This window comes from Melopsittacus undulatus, chromosome 12 (assembly GCF_012275295.1).
Source record: "Melopsittacus undulatus isolate bMelUnd1 chromosome 12, bMelUnd1.mat.Z, whole genome shotgun sequence".
Classification (NCBI taxonomy): domain Eukaryota; kingdom Metazoa; phylum Chordata; class Aves; order Psittaciformes; family Psittaculidae; genus Melopsittacus; species Melopsittacus undulatus.
The window spans coordinates 3382199-3407535 of NC_047538.1; the positions used below are offsets into that span (position 1 = coordinate 3382199).

The following is a 25337-nucleotide window of genomic DNA, read 5'->3' on the forward strand; positions in this document are numbered from 1 at the left end:
CATGGGGAAACTGAGGCAGGGGCCGCGGTCCCGCACCGCAGTGCCTGGTTCATTGTAGGACCTACGGTAGAGCCGTGCCCGGGCGCATCCCGGGGGGGAAACTGAGGCACCCTAACCCTAACCCCCACCCCCCCCATCATCCCTCGCTCTCTTCGCTGTCCCTTTTTGGGTGAAAATAACGCCAAATCCGGCAAAACACACCCCCACGTGTGCACCCCCTGCGCGGATGGGGGGGATGCTCAGCACCCACAGCCAGGCTTGGGGGCACCCCAGTCCTCCCAGTCCTCCCAGTATAACCCGGCAGAGGGCACCAGTACTCCCAGTTTGTTGCCTGCCCCCCCCCCCCCTCCCCTCTCTCCCCGTGCTGGCGGCGGGGGCAGGGAGGAGGAAGGGGAGGAGGAGGAGGAGGCGAAGGCCGGTGCGGGGGATTTAAGGGCTCGCTGCGCCCCCGGCCCAGCTCCTCCCGCTGCCCCGCAGGAACGTGGTGCCGGCACCCGGGTTTGTGTGGGTATGTGGGGATGAGGGACCCTGTGGGGCTGGGGGAACGGGGGGGGTGCGGTGGGGACGTGGGGGTGAAACAGGGAGATGGGGGGTGCAATAGGGACACGGGGGAGCAATGGGAACATGGGCAGGGGATGGGGACATGGGGGTGCAACGGGGACACGAGGATGCGATGGGGACGGGTATGGGATGAGGACATGGGGGTGCAATGAGGGCATAGGGGTGCAACAGGGAGATGAGTGTGCAGAGGGGTACGGGGGTGGGATGGGACGTGGACGTGGGAATAGGGACATGGGGGTACAGCAGGGAGATGGTGCGATGGGGACATGGGGAAGCCATGGGGCATGGACATGGGATGGGAACACGGGGGTGCAAAGGGAACATGGAGGTGCAATAGGAACATGGGTGTGCAGCAAGGATGTGAGTGTGCAATAGGGACAGGGTGTGTGGTGGGGACATGGGGGTGTGATGGGAACATGGAAATGGGATGGGGACATGGGGGTGTGATGGGGACATGGGTTTGCAATGGCGACACGGGCATGTGGTGGGGACATAGGTGTGCAACGGGGTCAGACGTGCAACAGGGACACGGGCACGTGATGGGGATGTTGACGTGTGATGGGGATACAGGCTGGGGATGGGGACAGGGTTGGACAGGGGTGTGTGTGCAATGGGGATGCAGAGATGCGCTGGGGACACGGGCATGGGATGGGGACACGGGCACAGGATGGGGACACGGGATTGGGATGTGGGCACGGGATGGGGATGCAGGATGGGACACACCATGTGATGGGGACTCTTAACGTGCAATGGGGACCCTGCTGCCCCGCGGGCACACAGGCTCTGTGCCATCACCCCCCACCCGTGGGCTGGTGGCAGCGAGGTGACAGCCATGGGGTCGGTGCTGGGGCTGGTGGCACGTCCCTATGGGGTCACACACAGCAGTGACAATCCGTGTCAGCGCAGGGAGGGACTTTCCCCTCTGTTCTTGCTTGGCTGAGCCCAGGGGCAAAGGTCTCGGTGGGGAAACTGAGGCACGGGGTGCGCGCAGCTCTCTCCTCTCCAGCCCTGCAGGATGAAGCTTCTCCTCCTCCTCCTCCTCGCCCAGCTCTGCTCCCCATCGCTGGTCCCCGGTAGGTGAGGTTTGGGGGGGGCAGCACCCCAAAGGTGGGTGCTATTGGGTGCGATGGAGCCTGGGTTCTCCTGCAGAGATCGAGAAGGACCCCGAGTACTGGCGGAAGCAGGCGCAGGAGACCCTGCAGCAGGCGCTGCGGCTCCAGCGCCTCAACCAGAACGTGGCCAAGAACCTCATCCTCTTCCTGGGTGATGGTGAGACCAGAGCACCCACCGGGGGGGGGGGGAGCTGGGGCTGCAATGAGATGGGTGCAGTAAAGTGGGTGCAATAAAGAGGGTTCTATGGTAAAGTGCAATAAAGTGGATGCAATGAACTGGGTAACTTGGGTGCTGGGATAAACTGGGTTTGCAGTGAACTGGGTGCTGGGATAAACTGGGTTTGCAGTGAGTTGGGTGCTGGATAAGCTGGGTTTGCAGTGAGTTGGGTGCTGGGATAAGCTGGGTTTGCAGTGAGCTGGGTGCTGGGATAAAGTGGGTTTGCAGTAAGATGGTGCTGCTATAAACTGGGTTTGCAATAAGTTGTGTGCTGGGATAAACTGGGTTTGCAGTGAGTTGGGTGCTGGGATAAGCTGGATTTGCAGTGAGTTGGGTGCTGGGATAAGCTGGATTTGCAGTGAGTTGGGTGCTGGGATAAACTGGGTTTGCAGTGAGTTGGGTGCTGGGATAAATTGGGTTTGCAGTGAGCTGGGTGCTGGGATAAACTGGGTTTGCAGTGAGCTGGGTGCTGGGATAAACTGGGTTTGCAGTGAGTTGGGTACTGGGATAAACTGGGTTTGCAGTGAACTGGGTGCTGGGATAAACTGGGTTTGCAGTGAGCTGGGTGCTGGGATAAACTGGGTTTGCAATAAGATGGTGCTGGAATAAACTGAGCACGCAATAAATCATGTGCTGTGATAAACCAGGCACTGCCATAAACTGGGCTCACAACATGATAAGTCGGGTGCAGTAAATGGGTGCTGGGTGGCACCGGACGGCACCAGGCGGCTGAGCTGTCCCATCCCTATCCCCATCCCGCAGGAATGGGGGTCTCCACCGTCACGGCCGCTCGCATCCTCAAGGGGCAGCTGCAGCACCGCAAGGGTGAGGAGAGCCTGCTGGAGATGGACAAGTTCCCACACGTGGCCTTGGCCAAAGTGAGTCTGGGGGGGGACACACACGTCACACCCCCCCCAAGGTCACGGGCGGGTGGTATCGACCCGGAGTGGGAATGAGGTCAGGGGCAGCCGGAGGAGCTGGCGCCGGTGCCCGCGGCTGTGCCAGGGCAGTGCCTGGGAACAGGGGGCGGGATGGGGATGTGGGAAGCCACAGGGCACACACACATACACATATACATACATACACACATACATACACACATACATACACACATATACACACACACATATACATACATATACAAACATACACACACATACACATACAAACCCCCTCTCATGGGGTCATTTTGCTGCACAAAAGGCTTTTTTTTGTTGAGAATCATGAAATCCGGTCCCCTTCACCCCACTGGGGATGCTCCTGGTGAGGGCTTCTCCTTCCCTGCCTCAAAATGGGCTGGAAAAGGGCTAAAAGATGTGGCGAGGGGAGGTGTGCCACCACACTAGGGGAGCAATGGGGGGCAATGGACACAAGGGGGGGTGCACTGCAGGATGGGGGTCCAGTGCAGCCAAATGGCATGGGGAGGGGAGCTCCAGGATGGGGATGATGATCTTAAGGTCCTTCCCAACCCAAACCATTCTGTGATTCTATGATGGTGAAACCCTGGGGTTGGGAGGATGGTGATGGTGGTGATGTCCTTACAACACTTCCAGGAACACATCCCTGGCAGTGCTCAAGGCCAGGTTGGACACAGGGGCTTGGAGCAGCTGCTCCAGTGGAAGGGGTCCCCATGGCAGCGTTGGAGCTGGAGGAGCTTTAAGGTCCCTTCAACCCAAACCATTCCATTCAATGATGGTGATGATGGTGATGGTGATGGTTTCTTCATCTCCCCCCACCCCAGACCTACAACACCAACGCTCAGGTACCCGACAGTGCAGGCACAGCCACCGCCTACCTCTGCGGTGTCAAAGCCAACGAGGGGACCGTGGGTGTCAGCGCCGGCGTCACCCGCGACCGCTGCAACACCACCAAGGGCCAGGAGGTGACCTCCATCCTCCGCTGGGCCAAGGATGCAGGTGAGGGGCTGGAGGGGGGATAAAGCACTGGGGTTTGGGGTGTTCCCACCATGACCCCTGATCTCGTGGTGCAGGCAAGGCCGTGGGCATCGTCACCACCACGCGGGTGACCCACGCGACACCCAGCGCTGCCTATGCCCACTCTGCCAACCGCGACTGGTACTCGGATGGGGAGATGCCCCCGGATGCGCTGGAGGGAGGCTGCAGGGACATCGCCCGGCAGCTGGTGGAGAACATCCCTGACATCGAGGTAGGGATGGGGATGGGGACACCCAGGGGTGTGGGATGGAGCTGGCTGGCGCTGGGGTGTAAGTGGGACCCCAATGAGTGAAGGGCTGGGACCCGCAGGAGATGTTGGACTGGAACCACTGGTGGGTGAAGAGGCAGGACAGAGGGGGGGCAAGGACAGGACCACCCAAGTAGAGGTGAGGCTGAGAACACCCATGGGTGCAGCACCAGGATTGGGGCCAGGACCAATGGGTGCAGAGTTGAGACCCCCAGAGGATGTTGGGCTGAGACCACCAGTGGGTGAAAAGCCAGAACCCACAGCAAATGTGAGACCAGGACCACCCATGGGTGCAGAACCAGAACCCCAGCAAATGTGGGACCAGGACCATCCATGGGTGTAGAACCAGAACCCTCAGCAAATGTGGGACTGAAATCACCCATGGGTGCAGAGCCAGAACCCCAGTCCATATGGGACCAGGACAGCCCATGGGTGAAAAGCCAGAAGCCCCAGTGGATACGGGACTAGGATGGGTGCAGAACCAGAACCTCCAGCAGATGTGGGACCAGGACAACCCATGAGTAGACAACCAGAGCCCCCAGTGCATGTGGGACCAGGACCACCCATGGGTGAAAAGCCAGGATCCACAGCAGATGTAGGACTAGACCACCCATGGGTGCAGAACCAAAACCCTCAGCAGATGTGGGACCGGGACCACCCATGGGTGGGCTCTCAGCACCATTGGGTGTATATATGACCAGACCCCATCACATACAGGGCTGGGACCATCAGCTCCCCATCAGCTCCCTCCATTCTCATCCTTCCCATACCCCAAACCCTCCATTCCCCCCCAGTTCTGCCCCTCACTGCAGATCCACACAGAAATGCAGCCTGTAAATAAATACTGTGTGTCCTTCAAACCAGCCCCAAAGCCAAACATCTCAGCCTGTTATTTCGCTCTTTAATAGCCTCTTCTCCTGTTTTTTCCCTTTAATATAAATTTAACTCTGTCCCAGGCTGGAAATAATTATATAGTGGGGAAAAGGGGTTTTTTTTGTCCCTTTTTTTGGCTTAATAACTTTGGCGCTGGTGTTTTGCAGCTTTATAATTCACCTTCTGCGTGGAGAAAGGGGGGGATGAAAGAAAAGACCTAAAATCTCTGCCCGGTTATAAATAACAGCGGCCAAATAAATCAGGCTCCAAAGCAAACAAGGGGAGCCGCGGGATGAGGCTCCATCCCAGAGGGTTCATGCGGGGATCCCACTGTGGAGCATCCCTCCCACTGAGGGGGAAAGCAAAAACCCATGGAAAAGCCAAGCTTGCTGCTGGAGATGGGTATTTTTGTCCTGGTTTTAACTAATAGGAAGAGATTCCAGGTTATTTTGAGCGGGGTGAGATTCCTTGGGAGGTTTTTCCACGTGATGCTGGGGTTTTCCTGGACATCCCACGCAGCCTCCTTGGGGTTTTCCCCCATTAAACCCCAACTGAGAGGAGGAGATGAAAAACACTGAAAAATTCCTTTAAAAATCCTTTTTTCCCATCTTTTTCAGGTGATCCTGGGCGGGGGGAGGAAGTACATGTTCCCTAAAAATGCCAGCGATGTGGAATATCCCCATGAGGACAAGCACCGGGGCACCCGCCTGGACCGCAGGGACCTCATCCAGGCGTGGTATGAGGCCAAGCCCGCTGGCAAGGTGACAGGGACATTGCTTTGGGGGGGGGGGGAATACCCCACTGTGGCCCTACAAAGCCATGTGGGGCATGGAATATGTGGGGAGAGGGGGGATAGAGCAGCCCCGGGGCTGGCTGAGGGGATGGGGAGGTGACAATGTGCCTGTCCCCAGGTTGCCAAGTACGTGTGGCACCGGAGGGACCTGCTGGCGCTCAACCTCAGCCGTGTCGACTTCCTCTTGGGTGAGTCCTGGCACCCAAGGGTGCCCTGGCTTCAAGTGGGTGCTGTGGGGGGGACCCCTGGCCTGGCCGGTGGTGCTGGGGCAGCTGGAGTGGCCCTGCCAAGGATGCTGCTGCCTTCAAGGGATGCTGGTGCACCCCAAGATGCTGGTACCCCAAAAGGGATGCTTTTACCCTCAAGATGCTGGTACCCCAAAAGGGATGCTTTTACCCCCAAGATGCTGGTACCCCAAAAGGATGCTTTTACCCCCAAGATGCTGGTACCCCACCCTGAGATGCTGGTACCCCCTAAACATGTTGGTACCTTCCCCTGGGGATGCTGGTACCCCGAAGGGATGCTAGTACTCCTCCAAAGATGCTGATACCCTTCCCTGTGGATGCAGGCTGATTTTGGGAGCCCGTGGGACAATTCCCCAGCCTGGGATGCAGGGTTCGGCTGGGCTGGAGGAAGGAAGGGCTGGGAGCATCCCCCGGCTCCTATCTAAGCACCGGGGATCCGGTAGCTTGAGCCAGCAGAAGCAGTCGGTGCTGCTGGATCTGTGTGTCCTGTCCCCTGCCTTTTCTGTTTACTGGTGGGGAAAGGATGTGCCCAGCAGTGTCATTGTCCCCAGGCCTCTTTGAGCCGGGTGACATGGTGTACGAGCTGGACAGGAACAATGAGACGGATCCGTCCCTCACTGAGATGGTGGCTGTAGCCATCAGGATGCTCCAGAAAAACCCCCGGGGGTTCTTCCTTCTGGTTGAAGGTGGGACTAGGGGAATACAGGGATGCAAAGGGGAGGGGAGGGGATGTAGGGGTCAAAAGGAGGGTGATGGGGATGCAAAGGGGGTGATGGGAGGATAAATGGGGTGCAAAGTGGGGGATAAAGTGGGAAATAAAGGGGCTGATGGAGGATAAAGGAAGATGGGTAATATTCAGGGGGTTTAAAGGGAATGCAAAGGGGGAATAAAGGGGGGAATAAAGGAGGCATAAAGAGGGTCATAAACAGTGAGATAAAGGGGACCACGGAGATGTCAAGGGAGGGATAAAGGGAGTGATAAGGGAATAAAGGAACAGTGGAGGATGAAAAGGGGGAGATAAAAGGGGGAATGGGGGATGCAAAGGGGATGATAAGTAGACAATGGGGGATGTCAAGGGGGCAATAAGGGGATAATAGGGGGATGCATAGGTGGGATAAAGGGAGCACTGAGGGCTGTCAGAGGGGGATGGAGGGTGATGCTGAGCCCTGCCGGGTACCGCAGGAGGCCGCATCGACCACGGGCACCACGAGGGGAAGGCGAAGCAGGCTCTGCATGAGGCGGTGGAGCTGGACCGCGCCATCGGGCTGGCCACTCGGCTCACCTCGGTGCAGGACACGCTCAGTGTGGTCACTGCCGACCACTCGCATGTCTTCACCTTCGGCGGCTACACCCCCCGAGGGAACCCCATCTTCGGTGAGTCCGTGGTGGGCACGGGGCGAGGAAACACCCCAGGGACAACGTGGGGCTGTCCCCATCGCGCTGATGGTGCTGCCACCTCCAGGTCTGGCTCCGATGCAGAGCGATGTGGACCGCAAACCCTTCACCTCCATCCTCTACGGCAACGGCCCCGGCTATAAAATAGTGGCAGGGGAACGTGAAAATGTCTCCGCTGTGGATTTCGGTGAGTGGGTTTTGGGGCAAAACCCCCGGAAATCAGAACAACCTGGATAAATCAGTGCTTTTCACTGCTTGTACTGATTTTGGGCTACCCTTTACCCACAGCGCACGCCGATTACCAGGCTCAATCAGCTGTGCCCCTGCGCCAGGAGACCCACGGGGGGGAGGACGTGGCCATCTTCGCCCGTGGCCCCATGGCCCATCTCCTGCACGGTGTCCACGAGCAGAACTACATCCCCCATGCCATGGCTTACGCCGCCTGCATCGGCTCCAACCGAGGCCACTGCAACGCTGCCAGCCGCCCTGGTGCCTCTGTGCTGCTGCCCTTCCTCGCCCTCCTCTTCCTCCTCTCCTAAAGTGCCTCTTGCAAACCACCCAAAAAGGGGGTTTATTTTTAATTCCTGCCTCCCTCCTCCCTTCTCTTTGGGTTTTTGTGGATGGCAGCGCCCGGGAAAGAGGAGAACAAAAAGGAAAGACTCAGCGGAGCAAAACGCAGCCGCCGGCGGTTTCATGCTGGGAGCTGCCTCTGTAAATACACGGTTCCTTCCCCTGTAATTAGCATCCTTGCCTGCCCTATCCCGATCCCACCGCGGGATTTGGGATGGGAGCCGGAGCCTCAGTGGATAACCCCCCCCCCCCTTGGAGCCAGACGCAGTGGGGCCGGGTCCCAGATCGCTGCCCGGTGCCTTGGCTGAGGACTGACCCCAACTCACCACGTGTGTGGCGACCCCGAAACCACACGAAGATGGGAAAAAAAGATTAACTCTCTGGGTTAATTTGTCCCCAGAAGTTGGGGGTGGTTTTATTTGTGCCTTCTGAGGGGTTGATTCTGCTTTAAAAGCCTTCGGTTTGAAACAATGCCCTGCCCCGGGAGGGATGTGGGGTGGGAACTGCAGGGAGAGGGGAGCAAAGGGGGAGTGAAGGGGTGGTACCCACGGAGAGGGGGAATTAAGGGGGGGAACTGAGGCTGGAGAGGGGCCCTGAGCGTGCCAATGGTGCTCTGAGTGTGCCAATGGTGCTCTGAGCGTGCCAATGGTGCTCTGAGGGTGCCAATGCTGCCTGAGCTCAGCACAAGGGTGCTGTGCACGTGCAGTACCCGTGCAAACGCCATTGTTCACGATGCTTTATAGGGGTAGATCCATGTGCGAATGTGCACACGCACAGCCCCTTGCACCCCCCCAGCTGCATCCCGCCTGTGCAACACCCCTGGAGAGCACCCCTAAACCCCCTTAGAGCACCCCAAACCCCTATACGCACCCCTAGAACCCCATAGGTTACCCCAAACCCTCCCGAGCTCTCCCAACCTCCCCCTTTATATTTATTTACCAGCTTTATAAATAAATCCCTGCTCCGGTTTCCCATTAACCGGAAGGCTCCAGAGCAGGCGCTGGCCTGGACTGGGGGGGGTTGGAGGGGGTGGTGCTGTTGGGACACCCCCACTTCTCCCGGCGCCCTTCGCACCCACAGCGGCAGCATTCCCGACCGCGGCACAACCGCTTCCCAGAACCCGGCTATGTTTAACCGGTCCCGGGGTGCCGCGTGGTTTTGGGGGTGCGGGGGGGGGGGGGGAGGGGTTGGAACCGCTTCTCCTTGGCCAGGGGTTTGGAATGGTGCCGGTGGCCATCGGCCAGAGGCCGCTCCCGACGCCGGGGTGGCCGCGGAGCCAAAGAGTGGGGTTGGATGGGGTGCTTGGGGGGTGGAGGAGCGGTTTGCTGTGTTTTGGGGTACCCACAGCACCCCCCGATAGCGGTAACTCAGAGAAAGGCTCTGCTCAGCCAGAGCCCCAAATTTGGGTAAATAACTCCCCAAAATGGGTGAGTAACGCCCCCAAAATGAGTGAATAACCTCCAAAATTGATAACCCCCAAAATGGCTAAATAACATCACCAAAAATGGCTAAGTAATCCCCCCAAAATAGCTAAATAATCCCCTCAAAATGGATAAATAGCCCCCCCAAAAAGAGTGAATAACGCCCCAAAATGGGTACATAACCCCCCCAAAATGGATAAATGACCCCTCAAAAATTAACAGATAACCTCCCCAAAATGATTGAATAACCCCCCAGAATGGGTGAATAACCTCCAAAATGGATAACCCCCCAAATGGCTAAATAACACCCCCAAAATGACTAATGGCTAAATAACCCCCAAAAAATGAGTGAATAATGCCCCAAAATGGGTAAATAACCTCCCCAAAATGATTTAATAACCCCCAAAATGGGTGAACAACCTCCAAAATTGATAACCCCCAAAAATAAACCCCCCAAAAATGGATAGCCACCCCAAAAAGAGTGAATAATGCCCCAAAATCGGTGAATAACACCCCCAAAATGGGTACAGAACCCCCAAAATGGCCATCTGACCCCCCAAAAATGGCTAAATACCCCCCCAAATGGGTGAATAATGCCCCAAAATGGGTAAATTTGGGTGTTTTCAAGAGCACCAGCTCTGATGTGTGAGTTTTGGGGACCCCCCATTGCCCCACAGCTGTAGCGATAAATAAACCTTTATTTTATACAGGACTCACAGGAAACACAAACACGATTTGGGGGGGCCTTGAAAAAATAATCCCCCTCCCCCCCCCCCCATTCCAGCATCCGACCCATTCCGGAGCTTTTTTCCCTTAAAATAAAGGGGGGGACGGGGGATTCCCCACTTTGGGTTTACCCTGGATCTGAGCCCCCGTTTTCCTTAGGGAGGGGGTGATGCTCGGGTCGGACCCGGTCTTCATTTTGGGGTGACAGCAGGGGGGGGACTTCATGGTCCATCACCCCCCCCAGGGGGATTTGGGGTGATGGAGATTGTCTGGAGGGTGGGGACACCCCCATTTTGGGGGGGTCCCCCCAAATCCTACATTGGGGACGATGGCTTCAACTCCTTGCACATGGGGGGGGTTGACACCCCCCGGGGATGGGGGGGGTAACTATGAGCCCTGTGCAAACGGACATCAGTGGATGCACCCCAATATAGGTGTCCCCATACTGGGGTGCACTGGTGGGGGGGGGGGGAGTCACAGCCTCACCGGATGAGGGGGGGGCCGCTCCAGTTGGATTTTGATCTCGGGGCAGGGGGACTCAGGGGGACGTCGGCCTGAAGGGGGAGAGATGGGGGGGGCATGAGTTGGGGTCCCCCCCCCCCTAAAGCCCCGCAGCGCCTGACGCCCCGGTGATGGGCACCTGTGGGGGTGCCGGGGGGCTCATCCGGCCATGGGGTGTCGGTGAAGGCGTCGCGGTGGGTCCCCGATGGGGAGCGGCTCTCCTAAGGATGCAGAGGGGGGGTCAGGGGGTGCTGAGTGGTTCCCCCCCCTCTCCCCCCCATCCCAGCACCAGTTATCCCCCCGGGATCCCGGTACCCGTCCCGGCTCGCTCGGCTCCTCGGGGGCGCTGCCGAAGCTGCTGCCGCTGGAGGAGGAACGGGAGAAATCCGGCGGCTCCGGCTTCTCCCTGCGGGGGCACCGTCCGCAGCCGTGGGCAGAGGCTGGCACCAAGCCTGTGGCCACCGCCGGTCCCCGTGTCCCCCTGCCCTTGGGGTGTCCCATCCCTGTGCTGCTGTTGTCTCCGCACCATCCCATCCTGGGCATAACCCATCCCTGTGCCGCCTCGTGCCCCCGCCATCCCATCGCTGGGGTGTCCCAGCCCTGTGTCACTCTGACCCTGGAGTGTCCCATCCCTGTGCCCCTCATCCCCATGCCATCCCATCCCTCAGGTATCCCATCCCCATGCCATCCCATCCCTCAGATATTCCACCCCTCATTCCCATGCCATCCATCAGATATCCCATCACCATGCCATCCCATCCGTTAGATATCTCATTCCCATGCCATCCCATCCCTCAGATAATCCCATCCCCATGCCATCCCACCCCTCAGATATCCCATCCCATGCCATCCCATCCCCATGTCCCACACCACCACACCAATGTGTCCCCATGCCACCCACCCCTGTGCCACCTCCCCTCCACACCACCCTGTGCCCAGGCCACCCGAGTGCCACTCCATCCCTGTGCTATCCCACGTTGTCCTGTCCATACCACCAGATAGGTGCCACCTTGTCCCAGTGTCATTCCATCCCTGTGTCACCCTGTCCATCCACCTGCTGCTCCATCCCAGTGCCCTCCAGTCCCCATGTCACCTTGTCCCCTTGCCACCCCATCCCAGTGCCACCCTGGCCCATTGCATCCCTGTTACCCTACACCAGTATCACCATCTGCCAGTACCACCACATCCCTATGTCACCACATCCAAGTGCCACCCTGTCCTTGCACTGCCCCATCCCATTGCCCTCTGGTCCCCACGTCACCTTGATGTCACTGTCCCCATGTCACCTCAACCTAGTGCCACTATGGCCTATTGCATCCCAGTGCCACACCATCCCAGTGCCCAGCAGTCCCTGTGACACCCCAACCTGTGTCACCTCATTCTGTATCACCCCAACCTGTGTCACCCCATCCATGTCACCCCATCCCATGCCATCTATCCCTGTGTCACCACATCCCATCATGCCAACCTTATGTCACCCCAACCCTGTATCACCCATCCCATGTCACCCCATCCCACGCCATCCATCCCTGTGTCACCACCATCCTGTGTCACCTCATCCCCATGTCACCCTGTCCCCATATCACCCATCCCATGTCACCTGTCCATGTCCCCCACCCGTGTCCCCCATCCCTGTGTCACCCCTCCCGTGCCCCATCCCGGTGCAGGACCTGTCCTGTTGCCGCTGGCTCTCGGGGGAGCTGTGCGCGGAGCCGTCGCCCTCGGGGGTGGCTGCGGGGCCGTCCCTGTGCGGAGGGGGCGGGCACCGGGGGTGACACCGGCAGGGGAGGGGCCCGCGGCCGCCCCGCCCCCCCCGGTACCGGGCTCACCTGCCGGCCGGCGCCTCCTGGATGCTCTCGATGCCGATGGCGCTGGAGCGGCGGGAGCCGAGCGGGCCGGGCCGCCGCCGGGACGGGCTCTTCCCGGGCACCAGCAGCGCCTGCGGGGCGCCGTTAACGGGGACCGGGCTGTGGGGATGGGGGGGGCCGAGGGGGGAGACCGCGGTACCCACCTCCTCCACCGAGCCCAGCCCGATGGCGCTGCCGCGGCGTCCGCGCCGGCTCCCGGGCACCAGCAGCGACTGCGGGGGCAGCGGTGAGACAGCAGCACCGGCACCGGGAGGGGCGGGGCTACACGGGAGGGGCGGGGCTACACGGGAGGGGCGGGGCCAAGGGGGGGTGGGCGGGGCCAAGAGGGGGGGGGTGGGCGGGGCTTAAGAGTGGTGTCTCGGACCCCCGGGGAGAGGGGAAACCCCCTCCCGAGGGGCGTGGCCTGTGTGGGAGGGGCGGATCCCAGTTCCCGCAAACTGATTGGCTGAGGGCGCGGTGGGCGTGGCCAAGGCGCAGGGGGCGGGGCTTCCGTCGGGCTCCCGGTACCGGCGCACCTTGAAGGACTCGAAGAAGCCCGGGGCGGCCGCGCCGTTGTCCGGACGCTCGTCCTCGGGGCCCAGCCCCAGCATGGCCTGGCTGCGAGCCTGCAGCTCCTCGTGCAGCGTCTCCAGCAGCGCCGCCCGCGTCCGCTCCTGCGCACCCGCACCGCTGGGAGCCCCGAGGGGACAGACCACACAAGGGGGATCCCCCCCGTGCCCGTCTGCACAGCACCCATCGTACCCATGTGCGCAGCAACCATAGCACCCAGTGTACACAGCACCCATAGCACCCATGTGCGCAGCACCCATCGCACCCATGTGCGCAGCACCCATAGCACCCATGTGCACATCATCCATGGCGCCCAGTGTACGCAACACCCACAGCACTCAGTGTGCACAGCACCCACAGCACCCAGTGTGCACAGCATCCATAGCACCCACTGTGCACAGCCTCTACAGTGCCTATGTCCACAGCACCCATAGCTTCCAGTGTACACAGCACCCGTAGCACCCATGTGCACAGCACCCATAGCACCCACGTGCACAGCACCCATAACACCCATGTGCACATCATCCATAGTACCCAGTGTGCACAGCAACCGTGTGCACAGCACCCACAGTACCCACTGTGCACATCACCCATGGCACCCAGTGTGCACAGCATCCACAGTATCTTTGTGCACAGCATCCAGAGCACCCAGTGTACACAACATCCACAGCACCCACAAGCACCTAATGTACACAGTACCCATGTGCGCTGAACCTACTGCTTCCACAGCACCCAGTGTACATGGCACCCACAGCACCCATGTGCACAGCAGCCATGCGCACATCATCCACAGCAACCTGTGTACACGGCACCCACAGCACCCAGTGTACGCATCATCCATAGCACCCAGTGTACACAGCAGCCACGTGCACATCATCCACAGCACCCAGTGTACACAGCACCCAGAGGCAGCTAGTACACAGTGCACACTACAGTGTACACAGTACACATGTGCACTGGACCTGCAGCTTCCACAGTGTACTCAGCACCCATGTGCATGCATACACAGCACCCACTTCCAGGCACAGCACCCACAACCTTAGCACCCAGATCTGTGGAACTGGGTGCTGTGCCTGCAGCGGCGCCCATGGGTGTCGGGCACAATGTGGGTGCTGTGGCTGCAATGGGTCCCCTCATCCACAGCCCCCCATTGTGCCCAGCACCCATGGGCCCCACTGCCGCCCCCCAGCACCCACACATCACCCACCTCCAGCTTGGCGAACTTCTCTGCCTTGTAGCAGGCGTACTCGGCATTGATGAGCTTCGTGAGCAGGAACTCCTGGAACTCGGGGCCCTGTGGGGCAAGGGGCACCCTTGGGTGGCTGCCACCCTTGAACCCCCCCCCAGCAGCACCCATGGGTGCTCACCTTCCTGAACACAGCAGGGTCAGGCAGCGGCGGCCCAAAGAAGGGGACATCATCACGGGCAGTGACGGAGACCTGCGGCAGGGAGGGGGTGATGATGGGGGCACCATATACCCCCGGTGCCCCATGGATGTGGGGCACACACTGGGGCGGGGGTGGCACCTTGTAGAGGGGGCCCTGGTGGCTGCCCTGCTCCAGCTGCACCACCACGAAGGCATGCAGGAAGTTGGATGCGATCATGTCCGGCACGAAGGGGGTGTTCTCGTCCTGGAACACCACGGCCACGATGTCGTTGCCAATGTGGCGCTTGCGCTGCAGCTGAGGGCACAGGGGCAAAGGGAATGGTGGCCACTGCGCCGGATGGGTGCCCAACAGCACCCATGGGTGACCATGGAGCTTCGGTATCCCATAGGTGTTTCTCAGCACTCATGGATGCTCTGTCATCCCAGTGTATACCATATATAGCATAGATAACCCCCCAGCACCCATGGGTGACCGTGGAGCTTTGGCATCTCATAGGCATTCCCCAGCACCCATGGGTGCTCTGCCAGCCTCTGCATCCCATAGATGCTCCCCCATCATCCATGGGTGACCATGGAGCTTTGTAACCCATAGTCATTCCCCCAGCACTCATGGATGCTCTGGCATCCACCTGTATACCATAAACAGCATAGATAACCCTCAGCACCCATGGGTGATCATGGAGCTTTGGCATCCCATAGACATATAGACATCCCCCCAGAATCCATAGGTGCTCTGCCAGTGTCTGCATCCCATAGATGCTCCCCCATCATCCATGGATACCAATGGAACTTTGACATCCTACAGACATATAGACATCCCTCCAGCACCCATGGATGCCCATAGAGCTTTGGCATCTCATAGACATTCCCCAGCACCCATGGGTGCTCTGCCAGCCTCTGCATCCCATAGATGCTCCCCCATCATCCATGGGTGACCACAGAACTTTGGCATCCCGTAGACACCCCCCAGCACCCACGGCTGTACTGTTAGCCCTTGTGCTCCATAGCTGCTCACTAGCACCCAGGGGTGCTGTACCAGCCCATATGCCCTGTAGATACCCCCCAACACCCATGGAGCTTCCCTGTCCTATCGACACCCTCCCTAGCACCCATGGGTGCCCCACCTGCTGCGCATCCCCCTCGGTGTAGGGCAGCTTGGTGGAGACGTGGAACATGATCTCCTTGTCTCGGAAGTGGCAGTAGATGGACTCACTGCCCGTCTGCCCATGGGTCACATCCAGCCCCCCCCGGAACCTGTGTGTGCGCAGGGGGACACCCTGAGCCCAGCAGCACCCATGGGTGCCCCCCAGCACCCCGGCACGCACCCCTTGAAGTCGCGCAGCTGCACCCGCTGCCCCAGCACGTCCAGGAACTCAGTGAAGGCCGGGCTCTCCTCTGTGGTGCCAAACAGCTCCTCCTCTGACGTCTGCGGTGGGGACGACATGGGTGCACCCCAGCACCCACAATGGGACCCCCCCAGCACCCACAATGGGACCCCCCCAGCACCCACAGTGGGACCCCCCCCAGCACCCACAATGGGACCCCCCCAGCACCCACAGTGGGACCTCCCCAGCACCCACAATGGGACCCCCCCAGCACCCACAATGGGACCCCCCCAGCACCCACAGTGGGACCCCCCCCAGCACCCACAATGGGACCCCCCCAGCACCCACAATGGGACCTCCCCAGCACCCACAATGGGACCCCCCCAGCACCCACAATGGGACCCCCCCCAGCACCCACAATGGGACACCCCCATCCCGACCCCCCAGTACCTGCCCCAGTTTCTGGTAGATGACCCCAAATTTGAAGTGGTTGCTGAGCACGTGCTCATCGAAGGCGAGGATGAGGCGCGAAGCCTGCGGGAGCATGGGGGGGGTGGGTGGGGGGCACCCATGGGTGCCCATGGGCAGCCCCCGCCTCACGCCCCGCTCACCTTGGGATAGAGCACAGGGTAGAAGCGATCCACATTGACGTCCTCGCACACCAGCTGTGGGAGGGATGGGGATGTGATGGGTGGTCTGGGGTTAGGGGGGGCACCCATGGGTGCTGCTGGAGGTGAGGCACCCACCTTGGCCATCTGCACCACGTTGGGGAACTCAGCCAGGCAGGAGATGGGCACCACGTCGTGCAGGGTGCGGGTACGGGTGCTGCAGGGTGAGGGGGGGGGTCAGGGTGCTCCCCTCCCTGCAGGCAGCACCCATGGGTGCCCCCCGGGCCCCTGCTCACCGCAGCAGCAGGTGGAGGTGCTCCTGCTCATCGTACTTGAGGGAGAAGACAAGGTGGCCCAGGGCTGGGTCCAGGGAGTAGTAGTTGAAGTGCTCCTGCGGGGAGGGGGCCGAGCACCCATGGCTGCGCCAATGGGTGCTCACACTGGGAGACACCCATGCCCATCAACATCGATGTCCATGAGCACCCATGATCATGAACACCAATGTCCATGAGCACCCATGCCCTTGGAGCACCCATGCCTATGAGCACCAATGTCCATGAACACCCATTATCACAAGCAGCAATGTCCATGAGGACCCATGCCCATGAACATCAATGTCCATGAGCACCAACTATCACAAACACCAATGTCCATGAGCACCCATGCGCTTGGGGCACCCATGCCTATGAGCACCAATGTCATGAGCAGTTATACCTATGGGCACTCATGTCTACAGGCACCCATGCCACGAGGCACCCTGAGCACCCACAGCCCTGAGCACTCATCCCCCTGGGCACCCAGGTCCATCAGCACCCATACTCACAGATACCACCACCTATGGAGCACCAAAGTGCATGGGCTTACATGCAATGAGCCATGAGCACCCATACGTGCAAAGCCCCCATGCACACCCATGCCCTTGGGGCACCCAGATCCATCAGCACCCAAATGCATAAGCACAGTGGTCATGGGGCACCCATGTGATGGGGCACCCAGGCCCAAAGTTATGCACACCCATGAGTCAGCCTTGCTCAAGAGCACCCATATCGCATGAGCACCCTGCTCATGGGACACCCAGGCCCATGAGCACCCATGTCATAGGCCATCACTGTCCATGAGCACCTATCTGCATGAGCACCCATGCTTATGGGGTCTCCATGCCTGAGCCCACCCGTAGCCATGGAGCACCCATGGAGCACCCATAGAGCACCCATAGAGCACCCATAGAGCACCCATGGAGCACCCATGGAGCCTCACCTTGCCCAGGAAGTGCTTGCGGTAGATCTTGGCCGTGTGGTTCCCCTCCAGCTTGGCGCGGGCGCTGGGTGCCGGGGGGGACTCGGGTGCCGCACTCAGCTGATGGTTGGTGCCCTCGATCCAGTAACCCCCAAACTGCGGCAGGAGGATGAGGGGGAACGGCCCCTCCCGGCCCAGCACCTGCACCCACAACCCAAAGGGGTGCTCAGCACCCACCATTGACCGCCCCATTGCTCACAGCCCCTGGCACCCATCTCTACCTCGTGCACGCTGGGGTAGGGGATGTAATCCTCTTCCGTCTGCAAGACAACGGTGGGTGAAGGCCATGCCAGCACCCATGGGTGCTGTTGGGTGCCCCCATCCCACCAGCGCCTACCTTGAGCGACGGGGGGACGGCGTGGCGCTGCTGGGCCATGCTGCTGCCCTGCGGGACATGGGCGCTGCTGGGTGCCCATCACCGTGGAGCACGGGCACCCTTGGGTGGGGAGCACCCATCGGGGCTTACCTCGGGGTGGGGTGGCCGAGGGGGCGGCGGTGCTGGGTGCAGACGGGTCTATGTGGTGCGGGGGGGTCCTGGGGGGGCCATGGCGCTTCCTGGGGGGCGAGGGGAGCTCCCCCAAACCCCCCCTTGGGCGGCGTTAACCCCGGAGCACCGGGGCCCGGCACCCCCGGACGTGCGCCCCCTGCGGGCGGGAGGCGGCGGCGCACGGGGCAGCACCACGGACAGCGCCGGGCTCCGGTCCTGATGCGAACGGGTCCGTGCTCGAACCCCCCCCCCCCCGGTCCGTCTGCAGCCACAAACCCCCCCGCAGAGCAGCCCCGGGGAGAGCGGGACCCATCCCGGGGCAACCGCGGCCCCGATGGCACCGGTCCCGGTGCAGGCAGGGCCGCAGCGTGACCCCCCCCCCCCCCCGGGGCCATCCTGGGGGGTTCCCCCGCATCGTTTCGCTCCCCAGCATCGCTTCTCTCCACCCCCCCCCCCAGCACCCAAAGTGGGGGGAGCCCTGGGGGGGGTGACCCAAATCTGGTGCGAGGATGGGCACAGATGATGGGGCCGGGATGGGGGGGATGTGGGGCAGGGTGGAGGGGGAGGGTTGGGGAGGGGCAGGTTTGGGGGCCCCGTTAAGGGGTAGGTGGGGGGGGGGGCGCAGATTTACGGGGTAAATCATGGGGGGCAGATTGCGGGGAGGGGCAGGTTTGGGGTGCGGGGAGGGGGGGGGGGCTGATCCGGATCATCCCCCCCCCCACCCCGTGCTACCGGTACCGGTTGAAGGTCACCGGGGAACGGCCCCCCCCCCCGGTGCTGCACCGGAGATGGGGGGGGGGGCACTGCGGGGGGGGCCAAAACGGGGGCTCCGGTCCCCCATGGAGCGGCACTTACCGGAGGGGCGGCGGGGCCGGGGCCGGTACCGGAGCGGAGCCGGTACCGGAGCGCAGCGGAGCGGGGGCCCCGGCGCTGGCAGGCACCGCGCCGCGTCACGTGCGGCGGGGCGGGGCGGCCCCTCCGGGGGCGGCCGGCACCGGGAACCGGCACCGGGAAACCGGGAAGCGGAGCTGCGGAACCGGGAACCGGCACCAGGCAACGGAGAGCAGGAAATGGCACCAGGAGCAGGAAGCAGCACTGGAAATGGGAACCAGCAGGCAGGGACTGGCAGCACCGGGGAACGGCACTGGAGCAAGGAACAGGCACCGGGAACCGGGATCTGGCACTGGGAACGGCCTCACCCCATCCTGGGCTCCCCCATCCCAGGATCCATCGCTCCCCAAGGTTGGGGACACCCCCAAATCCCTCCCTGTACCCAGGGAACTGACTCCATCCTCCTGCCCAAGTCGGCAGCCGGGTACCCCCCATCACCCCATGAGCCTCTCCCACAGCACCCAGGGCACAAAGACCCCCAGCACCCACTGCCCCCCCGGGGCCACTCTGGTGTCAGGAAGGACACCCCAGTTTGGGATCCGCAGGGAAGGGCTCCTTGGGATGCACTGGGATACTGGGCACCAGCCCAGGAGCTGCCCCAGCCCATTGAGCATCCCTGGGTGCTCCGCTTCCAGGCTCCAGTAAGAACCATCCCATGTCCCACAGGCAATGTGATTCCTGCTCCAGCCAGATCCCACCTGTTCACATCCCATCATCCTTTTTGGGATGGCCCGGAACGGGATTTTGGGGCTTAAGATCCCACCCACCCCACGTGTGTGCACTTCCATTGAGGCTTCCACAGCTCAAACCACAATTTTAATGGGATAATGCTTGGAAATAACAGATACAACAGGAATTTGGGCCTTCAATCATGTCTTGTACCCGCGGCACATCTGTCACATATGGAAACATGGATCCAGCTCATCCCTTCCCACCGGGGTGAGGGGTTTCATTCTGCAAGCTCCAGAACGTTGAGAAGGTAAAAAACAGGGAAAATAACAGCAAACGGAAAAAAATCCCATATGGAATTTCCAAGGAATATGTACACACGTGTGGGCTTCCGTCGGGGAAGGAGGGAAGCTCCTGAAGGATGGAGCAGCTTCAGTGCGCTGTATTCCTGCCACGTCTTTACCTCGGGAAAGGCTCCGCGGGTCCAGATTGCTCCCCCAAAATCACCTTTCGAGTTCCATGGCTCCCTGAGGCCAGGAATGGCCTTGGGAATGGGCAGCTCTAGTTCAGTGGAACAGGCAGGGAATGGGGAGGGAGCCTCCCCGGAGCTACAGGTGTACAATATAATCCTATCTGTTAGTGCATTCCTGACAAAATGAGGGAAGAGGAGGGGCAAAGAACACCTCATCCCATGGGAAACAGCACGCACCTTGGGCAGCCGCATCCGAGGGGAAAAAGCTGCTCTCAGAAGTCATTAAAACACCCAAACGTTGCTAAAATCCCCCCAATTCCCATGGATCCGGTGGTTATCGGAGCCCATTGAGCTTTGGGGCATTCCCAGGCCCCAGCGTCAGAACCCAAAGGGGTTTTTTTTGGGCAAAAGAAATGAAGATTTGGTGTGGGAAAGAGCCAGACATTCCTCACAAGTAACAATTCCTTTACTTCCATGCGGCACTGAACGAGTAATAGCGGATCAAAGACAGGATTCTCCGGAAGAAGCAGGTTGCGCCTAAAGAGTTCCTCAAGAATGGATCAAAGGGGGTGTGTGGGATGGGATCAGGACCCTCTGCAGCCAACAGCACGTGGGGCTGAGCTGGGGCTGGATGAAACCCCAAAGAGGGCCCCGCTGGCGCCAGGGCAGGGTGTCCTCCAGTGCAATCTGCTTTGACGTAAGGCATTTTGATTTCCTTTTGGGGGGGGGAAGTCACTTCCAAATGGGATTCTGCCTTCTGGAAGAGTCAAAGAGTTCAGTCCTGTGTCCACCTGCTCCAGTTTAATGCCCTACCGTGTCCAAATCCTCTTCCCTTCTGGTTGTGCCTCTGTTGCCAATGCTCAGGAAACCATCAGTGGCCAAGTAAACCAGTCCCTGAGGAGGAGAACACCCAGCAAGAGGTGATGATGGTCACAGGATGGAGGTGATGAAGGGGAAAGGGGAAGCCAACCCCCAGACTCACCTTTAAATCCTTCTTCAGGCATACAAACTGGGGAGGGAAAGGAAAAGGCACCAGGTTAGCAACCTCCCAGCAGCTGTTCAAAGGATCCTTTGTACAACTGAATCCTGTGGGCACTGACGGGGAAATCATTGTGGAATCATGGAATGGGTTGGGTTGGAAGGGACCTTATAGCTCCTCCAGCTCCAACCCCTGCCACGGGCAGGGACCCCTTCCACTGCAGCAGCTGCTCCAAGCCCCTGTGTCCAACCTGGCCTTGAACACTGCCAGGGATGGGGCAGCCACAGCTTCTCTGGGCACCCTGTGCCAGCGCCTCAGCACCCTCACAGGGAACAGCTTCTGCCTTATCTCCAACCTGAACTTGCCCTGTTTCAGTCTGACCCCATCACCCCTTGTCCTATGGCTCCAGTCCCTGATGAAGAGTCTCCCTTCAGCATCCTTGTAGATGACATCCAACAGCTCCATATCCTTATGTTGAGGACCCCAGTACCACACACAGTGCTCTAAGTGGGGTCTCCCCAGAGCCCAGCAGAGGGGCAGGATCCCCTCCCTGAGCTGCTGCTCACGCTCTGGGGGTGCAGCCCAGCACATGGGGGGGTTCTGGGCTCCAGCGCTCACTGAAGCTGGGTCATGGGGAGCTTCCCATTGACCAACACCCCCAAGTCCTCTCCTCAGGGCTGCTCTCGATGCATCCTCATCCCAGTCTATGTTTGTGCTTGGGCTTGTCCCAGCCTTGCAAAACAAAGCTTCAGCACCTCCACTTCCAACCCAAACCCAACCCAACCCCTGCCCAAAACCCTCCTCCCTCATCCCAGTGCTGAGGTGCCTTCCCTGAGGTGTCCCCCACCCCTCACCTTGCATAGCGTCGTCCATCGCTGCATAATCTGCAAGGGGTTCATCAGCCTGGAAAACAAAGTGGAACAGGGGATTAATGAGGAATCAACCTCATGTGGAAGCTCACAGCCCTGCCAGGGACCCGCTCTTGTGCCCCAAAACCATCTGGGAACAGGAAGGGAGGACTCAGTCCCTAATTTAGCCATATTATGAGCTGGGACACACACAGCTCAGCCTCAAAGGCCACCTAAGAGATGCTCTTGAAACAAACAAGATAAAGCAAAGAGGCTTTTCCTCCTCTGAGGACCTCATGAAACGAAGCCATCGAGCAGCCACGGGTGGGCACATCTAATCCCCAGCAGCTTGCACACATCCCACAAGGTGCTTCCCTTTGGATGTACAAGACCCCAGCTCAGTTCCCTTGTGTTATCAGGCTCCATGTGAGCAGCCCCAGCCTCACGTTACCTTTAACAAGATGACGGACTCGGGGATGACTCCCAAGCTACCCAGTGTCGCCGTGTCATCGTTCAGCATCTTCCCATCGATGGACAAGTTCTGGTCGAAGGGAGCAACTGAAAATGCATGCATGATCTGTGCCAACACAATGAGACAGGCTCAGTGGGTGCTGAGGGGAACACCACACTGCTGAGCTGCACAACAACACGGCCACAAGAGCAACACGCGCCCTCCCATGCTCCATCCCCTCCGGGCCGTGTGCTCCCAACGCTGGGTTTTCCTCCTGTGTTCCATGGAGGAAAACCACCTTACCTGGATTTTGAGCTCCTTCAGGGTCTGGTTAGCAGAAACGAGCAGTGCTTTCTCCCCTCGCACTTTGCGGTGCCGGGTGCTTCGCCGGATGCCTTGTTTTTGGTAAGGGATGTAGCTCTGGTGGGTGATCTTCTGGCGCTTCACCCCACCATTGCTCTAGGAGCAAGAGGGAAGAGAATCAAAGGATCCGGAGCCTAAGGTTGGGATTCTGAGGGAAAAGCACAACCTCCCCATGCCCCAGCCTGTGTCTCAGGCGAGATGCTCATGCGAGGGAAGGCACAGAGTGCTGCAAAGCCCCTTGGAAAGCAAACGGAAGCGTGCAAGGATCAAGAGGAGCGAAGGGTTTGCCTTGAAGCCTCAGTTCCTGCTCCTGCACCAGCCAAGCACAGGAGTCACCATAAGTACCTGCTCCCTCCGAAAGACACCCTTGAAAGGAGTTTTGGACCCTTGTTTTGGCCTGCTCGTGGTTAAGGCAGGAGGAAGGGGCTGTCCCACCATGCTGCCTCCAGGGGATGCTGCACAACCCAAGGGACCTGGCGGTGGGTTCGATCTCTACCTGGTTAAAATCTGGGTCTTGCTCCCCCTCTGGCTTGTTTTCCTCCCTTTCCTCTTCCGCTTCTGAGCTGCTCACGTTCAGCTCCGGAGCAGCGTCCTTCATTACCTGAAGTCATAAAAACCAGTCTCCATAACTAACCCGACAGCATCATCCCAAAGCCTGTCACATCCCGGGATGCCAGCTCGGCCCCAGGGGCTGACACAGAGCAGGAAGAACACAGGAGCTTGCTCCATGTGCTCTGCAAAGTCTTCTCCACCCCTCCCCATCTGCATGGAACCACAGGGGGATTCGGAACAAGCTTCTCCATGGAAGTGCAGGTGCTTCCTGCTGCTCAGGACCTTCAGGCAAAGGGAAAGTCTCCAGGGGCCTGGACTGATTCCTTTGCCATTAGCTGGCTGCCTCTCTGGCTCATCTAAGTGTATTATGAAAGCCCTAACACAGAGCCAGGAGTCTTATCCCCGAATCAGACACTCATCCAGCCCTGCAGCAGACCCACAGAGGAGCTCAGCACCGTTATTTATGGGCCTGGAGGCTGTAAGTAAATGAAATCTAAATAACTGACACAAACATATAAATCAAGAGGCTGCTCAGCTCCACACAGGTCACTCCAGGAGGCACAGATCTGCCAGATGAGAATTCCCATCCAAGCTCTGGCTGGAGCTGGGGATCGCAGGAGCCCTGGGGATGGGGTGCTCCATCCAGGAGCCCGAGAGCTCCCTTCTCCATCCATGTGTTTACAGTTAACGATGCAATCCCAGCTCCCAAACATCCAGCAGCAGCCGCAGCCTCCCCAGAGCCCTCTGGATTGCAGCAGTGCTGCCCTGCATGGATCTTCCACGGCTGCAGCACAGGCAATGGGATGGAAGCACTGCCTGGCTCTGCTCTTGCAGAACTCTCCTCCCCTCTCCCCGACTCCAGCTGCTCAGCAAAGAAAAGCTGCCTGTTGTGTGCCAGCCCCACGTGTGAGCTCCATCCTGCCCAGCACCAGGGGGAAAAACCAAGCAAGCAACCGTCCTCTGCACCAGAGCCAAGATACAGCCTCGGGATGCAGCCTCGAGCCAGGCTGGAAACCCAGAGCTGATGAATCATGGAATCACAGTGGTTTGGGTTGGAAGGGACCTTAAAGCTCCTCCAGCTCCAACCCCTGCCACGGGCAGGGACCCCTTCCACTGGAGCAGCTGCTCCAAGCCCCTGTGTCCAACCTGGCCTTGAGCACTGCCAGGGATGGGGCAGCCACAGCTTCTCTGGGCACCCTGTGCCAGCGCCTCAGCACCCTCACAGGGAACAGCTTCTGCCTAAGAGCTCATCTCAGTCTCCCCTCAGGCAGGTTCAAGCCATTCCCCTTGGCCTGTCCCTACAGGCCCTTGTCCCAAGCCCCTCTCCAGCTTTCCTGCAGCCCCTTCAGGCACTGGAGCTGCTCTCAGGTCTCCCCTTCAGGAGCCTTCTCTTGTCCAGGCTGCCCCAGCCCAGCTCTCTCAGCCTGGCTCTCCTCCCTTACACTGGCAGGGCTGGAGAGGCAAGAAACCCACCTCCACGCTGTGAAGGTGCAGGAACACCTTCAGCTGAGCTTGCCCAGGAGCCCTGATTTCCCCCTTAAAGCACAAACTAAGCCCTAAGGAGGGAGATTTACTGTAACCACCTTTTTGGTGCATGTAAAGCCAATTCTAGACCCGATACTGATTGTTATAGGCCCCAGCAAATCAGAGACATAGCCCCCAGCTTCACACGGGATCCTGAACCCCATCTCCACCTTTGCTGCTGCTTCCTCAGCACAGAGGTTAAGAGTTCATTTCTCTCTAGGAATAAGCGTCACTTGAGCGACTAGGAAAGGACATAACAAGTATTGGAGGGGGAGGAGAACAGGTAGAGCCTGGGAAGACCATTAGGAAGACAGAAATAGTTACACCAGTGCTTAAAATAACCCGAGCTGGACACATCCGTGAAGATAACCGGTAACGCAAAGGAGCTGGTTTGGCAAGAGGAAACCTGCAGGAGGCCAAATTGTCCAAGCAGCTACAGACAGAGCTTTCCC

At 59.7% G+C, this 25337-nt stretch overlaps 3 protein-coding genes across 8 annotated transcripts in view; 1 reads left to right on the forward strand and 2 right to left on the reverse strand.

The window, feature by feature from the left end:
* Nucleotides 1-386: 386 nt before the first annotated feature.
* ALPL (alkaline phosphatase, biomineralization associated) lies at nucleotides 387-8136 on the forward strand. Of its 2 annotated transcripts, none has more exons than XM_034068069.1 (12): nucleotides 387-508; nucleotides 1553-1634; nucleotides 1711-1830; nucleotides 2653-2768; nucleotides 3632-3806; nucleotides 3881-4056; nucleotides 5583-5726; nucleotides 5877-5946; nucleotides 6555-6689; nucleotides 7186-7377; nucleotides 7466-7585; nucleotides 7687-8136. In XM_034068069.1, exons 2-12 carry the CDS (start codon nucleotides 1577-1579, stop codon nucleotides 7935-7937), a joined length of 1557 nt encoding a protein of 518 aa, XP_033923960.1. In that variant the 5' UTR covers nucleotides 387-508; nucleotides 1553-1576; the 3' UTR covers nucleotides 7938-8136. The 2 variants fall into 2 exon arrangements, with proteins under 2 accessions (XP_033923960.1, XP_033923961.1); XM_034068070.1 differs by having other exon boundaries at nucleotides 1568-1634.
* A 1975-nt stretch (nucleotides 8137-10111) lies between these two features.
* RAP1GAP (RAP1 GTPase activating protein) lies at nucleotides 10112-18176 on the reverse strand. The gene is made up of 21 exons (XM_034068083.1): nucleotides 18116-18176; nucleotides 17987-18034; nucleotides 17871-17909; nucleotides 17611-17790; nucleotides 16650-16744; nucleotides 16492-16570; nucleotides 16357-16410; nucleotides 16196-16279; nucleotides 15746-15846; nucleotides 15545-15674; nucleotides 14560-14715; nucleotides 14401-14472; nucleotides 14241-14327; nucleotides 13000-13137; nucleotides 12628-12696; nucleotides 12446-12555; nucleotides 12287-12361; nucleotides 10932-11022; nucleotides 10756-10837; nucleotides 10602-10669; nucleotides 10112-10511 (listed from the first exon to the last, which is right to left on the reverse strand). Exons 2-21 carry the CDS (start codon nucleotides 18023-18025, stop codon nucleotides 10503-10505), a joined length of 1758 nt encoding a protein of 585 aa, XP_033923974.1. The 5' UTR covers nucleotides 18026-18034; nucleotides 18116-18176; the 3' UTR covers nucleotides 10112-10502.
* A 1650-nt stretch (nucleotides 18177-19826) lies between these two features.
* Nucleotides 19827-25337, reverse strand: part of USP48 (ubiquitin specific peptidase 48) — a 32801-nt gene continuing 27290 nt past the window's right edge. Inside the window, exons 22-27 of one of the 5 annotated variants that reach the window (XM_034068060.1) lie at nucleotides 23306-23410; nucleotides 22750-22905; nucleotides 22447-22572; nucleotides 22002-22050; nucleotides 21151-21177; nucleotides 19827-21062 (exon numbers count right to left, since the gene is read on the reverse strand). In XM_034068060.1, the coding sequence (XP_033923951.1) occupies nucleotides 21040-21062; nucleotides 21151-21177; nucleotides 22002-22050; nucleotides 22447-22572; nucleotides 22750-22905; nucleotides 23306-23410 (486 nt within the window). In that variant the 3' untranslated portion in view covers nucleotides 19827-21039. Of the gene's footprint in view, nucleotides 21063-21149; nucleotides 21178-22001; nucleotides 22051-22446; nucleotides 22573-22749; nucleotides 22906-23305; nucleotides 23411-25337 lie in introns of those variants that run through there. The other 4 variants (XM_034068061.1, XR_004550147.1, XR_004550148.1 and 1 more) reach the window with 4 other exon arrangements.

What these genes read in the sequence shown, in the direction of transcription:
- RAP1GAP (XM_034068083.1), bottom strand. Translation starts at nt 18,025, where the DNA reads ATGGCCCAGCAGCGCCACGCCGTCCCCCCGTCGCTCAAG. An exon ending in CCGTCCCCCCGTCGCTCAAG is followed by an intron (nt 17,910 to 17,986) that starts GTAGGCGCTGGT and finishes GTTGTCTTGCAG; the next exon opens with ACGGAAGAGGATTACATCCC. An exon ending in CCGAGGGGGATGCGCAGCAG is followed by an intron (nt 14,716 to 15,544) that starts GTGGGGCACCCA and finishes CTGTGCCCTCAG; the next exon opens with CTGCAGCGCAAGCGCCACAT.
- ALPL (XM_034068069.1), top strand. Translation starts at nt 1,577, where the DNA reads ATGAAGCTTCTCCTCCTCCTCCTCCTCGCCCAGCTCTGCTCCCCATCG. An exon ending in CTCCCCATCGCTGGTCCCCG is followed by an intron (nt 1,635 to 1,710) that starts GTAGGTGAGGTT and finishes GTTCTCCTGCAG; the next exon opens with AGATCGAGAAGGACCCCGAG. An exon ending in AGAACATCCCTGACATCGAG is followed by an intron (nt 4,057 to 5,582) that starts GTAGGGATGGGG and finishes CATCTTTTTCAG; the next exon opens with GTGATCCTGGGCGGGGGGAG.